This window comes from Pelmatolapia mariae, unplaced genomic scaffold (genome assembly GCF_036321145.2).
Source record: "Pelmatolapia mariae isolate MD_Pm_ZW unplaced genomic scaffold, Pm_UMD_F_2 NODE_ptg000555l+_length_25381_cov_1, whole genome shotgun sequence".
NCBI lineage: Eukaryota > Metazoa > Chordata > Actinopteri > Cichliformes > Cichlidae > Pelmatolapia > Pelmatolapia mariae.
Window position 1 is genome coordinate 20,621 of NW_027052239.1, and position 4,761 is coordinate 25,381.

General features: G+C 43.3%; 1 protein-coding gene across 1 annotated transcript; it reads left to right on the forward strand.

The window, feature by feature from the left end:
- Window positions 1-604: 604 nt before the first annotated feature.
- On the forward strand, window positions 605-2,370 carry LOC134623321 (zinc-binding protein A33-like). The gene is made up of 2 exons (XM_063468467.1): window positions 605-711; window positions 813-2,370. The coding sequence occupies exon 2, from the start codon at window positions 830-832 to the stop codon at window positions 2,216-2,218; it is 1,389 nt and encodes a 462-aa protein (XP_063324537.1). The 5' UTR covers window positions 605-711; window positions 813-829; the 3' UTR covers window positions 2,219-2,370.
- The last annotated feature ends 2,391 nt before the right edge of the window (window positions 2,371-4,761 follow it).

The following is a 4,761-nucleotide window of genomic DNA, read 5'->3' on the forward strand; positions in this document are numbered from 1 at the left end:
TTAATAAAGTTCATGCGTTTATACAAAGAATACCCTGATTATTGAACAAAAACCCAAAGATCGGATGTTAATCTGATTTATTTGCTCTCTCTCCTCCTTAAACATGTTTTTAATGTTAGTTATAATTCAGAATTGGCGACTGAAACATGTAGGACATATGGGCAGACATCTCCGAAATCATCGAAGCACTTATGCAAAGAGGCTCTCTCTTGACAAACCAGCCAGATATCTGAAGATTAAACGAGTGAGAGGAGCCAAAAACACACATTTACAATCCATTTCACTTTTAAAAGTCTGTCACAAAGTACATCCACCCTGGTTGTGAGCCTGGATTACACTCCCAATGCTGTGGAACCTGAATAATAACCAGAACAAAGTCTGAAATAAAAAACTGCCAAACAGCTGCACCACTGAGTCACACTGAGTTTGAGAAAAGGTTTCGTTTCTGACCTGCAATATAACTCTGCGCTCTGCTGTCACACTCACACATTTATAAGAGGAAGTTGAATGAAGCTCCGCCCCCCACATTACTCAAATGCAACAAACCAGGAAACAGGCTGTTTTTCTTCCTCAGTAAAGAGAGACGCACAGATGATCAGACTGAGTTCAGACCAAACTAGCAGCTTCATCTGAGTGAGTCCAGCTACAGGAGAGAAAAGTGGAAAACTCCAACACTGCTGCTTCAAGCTGCTGACGCTCCACACACTGAATGTGAGTTTGAGCAAAAACACCACTCAAAGGAAGTTTCAGTGAAGGTGGTAGAGGAGGGAGGGGAGCCAGGACTGACTGCACTGCCTGTCTGCTGTTTTCAGCTTCACTCACAGACTCAATGGCTTCCAGATCAGAGGAGGATCTCTGCTGTCCGGTCTGTCAGGAGGTCTTCAGAGATCCTGTTCTTCTGTCATGTAGCCACAGCTTCTGTAAAGACTGTCTGAAGAGACGGTGGAGAAAAAAGCGGGCACGTGAGTGTCCAGTTTGTAAGGAAATATCTTCAAAGGAAGAACCACCTTTAAATCTGGCTTTAAAGAACCTGTGTGAGTCGTTCTTACAGAAGAGAGATCAGAGACCTTCAGAGGCTCTCTGCAGTCTGCACTCTGAGAAACTCAAACTCTTCTGTCTGGACCATCAGCAGCCAGTGTGTGTCGTCTGCAGAGACTCAGAAAAACACACCAACCACAGATTCAGACCCATCGATGAAGCTGCACAACAACACAAGAAGAAACTTCAGGAAACTCTGGAGCCCTTAAAGAAGAAGTTAAAGGTTTGCAAACGAGTTCAAGTGAAGTTTGATCAAACAGCAGAACACATTAAGGTCCAGGTCCGACACACAAAGAGGCAGATTAAGGAGCAGTTTAAGAAGCTTCACCAGTTTCTAGCAGAGGAAGAGGAGGCCAGGCTGGCTGCACTGAGGGAGGAAAAGGAGCAGAAGAGTGGGATGATGAAGGAGAAGATGGAGGCTCTGAGCAGAGAGATAGCAGCTCTTTCAGACACAGTCAGAGCCGCAGAGGAGGAGCTGAGAGCTGAAGACGTCTCATTCCTGCACAACTACAAGGCTGCAGTGGAAAGAGTCCAGTGCTGCCCCCTGCTGGATGATCCACAGCTGCCCTCAGGAGCTCTGATAGACCAGGCCAAACACCTGGGCAACCTGACCTTCAACATCTGGATGAACATGAAGGACATGGTCTCCTACACTCCTCTCATTCTGGACCCAAACACTGCTCATCCACACCTCATCCTGTCTGAAGATCTGACCAGTGTGACTGAAGGAGGAGAGAGGCAGCAGCTTCCTGATAATCCAGAGAGGTTTGAGTTATTCAGCTCTGTCCTGGGCTCTGAGGGCTTTAACTCAGGGACTCACAGCTGGGATGTTGATGTTGGAGACAGTAAATGGTGGGGACTGGGTGTGTTAGCAGAGTCTGTGCAGAGGAAGGGAATCATGCTGTCTGGATTATGGAGAATAGGTTTCTTTTTAGGTAAATATTCAGCGCGTTCACCATCAGCAGAATCTGCTCTCTCAGTAAAGAAGAAGGCCCAGAGGATCAGAGTGAATCTGGACTGGAACAGAGGAAAGCTGTCGTTCTCTGATCCTGATACTAAAACACACATACACACCTTCACACACACTTTCACTCACAGGATGTTCCCATGTATTAGCACTGTTGGTAAAGTGAAGGTGTGTCCACTGAAGGTGTCAGTGTCAGTGGAGCAGATGAGTTGAGGATGATGATGTTTCTAATGTTGTTTCCTGTCAGTGAATTGAAGCTGTTAAACTGCAGCTGTCCTCCTGCTGCCTCGTTGTTCCAAAGCTCTTTGTTTCTCTTTTAGTTCTCACTGTTTCTTTCTTTCTGATTTAGTTTGCTGGGATATGGACTGACATGTGTTGAATGGGAGGAGCAGTTTCTTGTTTTCTTCTTGTTTGTTTATGACAACAATAAATAAATTGTTGAAACAATGATTCATGTTTAACTCCATACATGAAATGTTTCTGATATTTGAATTGTGGTTGTTTGCATTTGATTTACTTTGTCTGATTACAATGAAATAGAGATCCTTCTATTGTGGAAGTAATGTAAAGGAAATCATGTTTAGGCAAAACCTGTTAAAAAACAATTTTAAAAAATCAAGTGCTTTCTTTGAACTTTCAGGTGTTTTCTTTTGTGTCCTCTATATTAAAAGTGTTAACATTACAACAATATGAATTGGGACCAATTTGAAAACCCAAGAAAGCTTAACAGTGTTTAAAGGGAACCCCGACTATTATGACAAGTTACTCTAACTATGTTATTCTCCACTACATAAAAACATACTTGAGAATAACTACAATTGTTTTGTTATTCATGAAATTGTTGTTGTTTAAAACTATTTTGGAGCCGTGGGAGCAGCCATGTTTTTTTTAGCGCACGATGCATTCTGGGACATGACGTGTTTTAGTTGTCGGCAGTATAGGTGATTATGTTCAGCTGATCTGTTTTGTTCTATAAAGTGTAGCAACGATACTATTTAACTTGCCTATTAGTTACCTGGTTACGACGTGGTAGACCAGCACTATCCGGTCTTTGAGTCTGACGTTATTAGCCATGTCTGGGCCCAAACTCCACTGCAAAAGTCAAATGATCACTGCAGCATTACTGAGAGTTGAAAAACTGTCTAAATTTGTTCATCTGTAATAATATGATCAGAGTGGCTGCTCTGCCAGGTGTAACAATTAAGTTTAACATCCAGGCATCCATGAAAACTGAATTTATGAAATTTAAATGAGTTAGAAGTTAGCAGCGAGTTAGCAGCGAGTTAGCTCGCTAGCGAACGGTGGACTTTTTTCTACTCGATAAAAGTTAATATGAGAGTTCCTAATAGTTAGGAGCAATGCTCCCTCTAAGCTGCGCGCTTGCGCTAGTGATGTGTCGGTCACAAAGAAAAAGGCTCTTAAAGCCAGATCTTTGACGTGAACGACAAGAGCTGGCTCCTTATTGGGAGCCGTGTTTTTTTTTTCTTTCTCTCACCCTCTCTCTCCCGCACTTTTTTCCACGTCACTCCGCACGCGAGCCTTGTGCTTTGCGCTGGGCAAAGGGGGAAGGGGCGGTAGTTACACTTGCAATAGCACAGGAACAGAGCGGGAGGGAGAGAGAGAGAGCCAGGGACAACAATGTCACATTAGAAGGGTATATTAATCATACACAACTATTTTCAGTTGCAGATGATAAAGGATTCAGAAAGTTTATTCATGCAGGCCCATATGACTCAGGCCCTCAGGGTCCGCGAGGGTTCATATGGTAAAAGCAGATCTGAGAGATAAGAAGGCCCAAGACCATTAAGACATTTAAAGACCAATAAAAGAACTTTAAAATCGATCCTGAAACACACGGGGAGCCAATGCAGCGATTCTATAACCGGTGTAATGTGGGCCCGCCCTCTGGTCTTCGTCAGCACACGAGCTGCAGAGTTTTTTAAAAGTTGTAAAGGTGAAATATTCTTTTTGGGGAGACCAGAGAGCAGGGCATTACAGTAATCAATGCGACTGGTAATAAAAGCATGCATCAGCATCTCCGTGTTGGCCCGAGAGAGAATAGGGCGGACTCTGGCTATATTTTTGGTTACATGTTTAATATGTGGGATAAAACCAAGCTCAGAGTCAAAAATAACACCCAGGTTTTTCAGTTGTAGCGAAGGACAGTGAAAATGCCTGTACTTTAGACAAGAGTTTCTCAGGACCGATGATTAAAACTTCAGTCTTGTCCTGGTTAAGCTGTAAAAAATTTTCTACCATCCAAATTTTATATCTAGAATACAGTTAAAAAGAGCATCCATTGGTCTGGTATCAGGAGACACGGAGATGTACAGCTGAGTGTCATCAGCGTAACTGTGGAAGTTCACTCCATGCCTCCTGATGACGCCGCCAAGAGGGAGCATATACAAATTCAAAGTTCAGGGCCTAAAACTGACCCTTGGGGCACACCACATGTAATTTTATGGATCTTAGAGGAGCATGTATCCATATTCACATAAGTTCTGTCTGAGAGATAGGAAGTGAACCAGTTGTGTGCGGCACCAGAGAGGCCCACCATGTGTTTCAGTCTGTTTAAAAGTATAGCGTGGTCTACTGTATCAAAGGCTGCGCTTAGATCCAGTAGCACCAGGACTGAGAGCTTTTGGGAATCCCAGTTACATCTAAGATCATTTTAAAACCTTTAGGAGAGCGGTCTCTGTGCTGTGGTTCACCCGAAATCCAGACTGAAATATCTCTAGGATCTGTTTATCATTCAA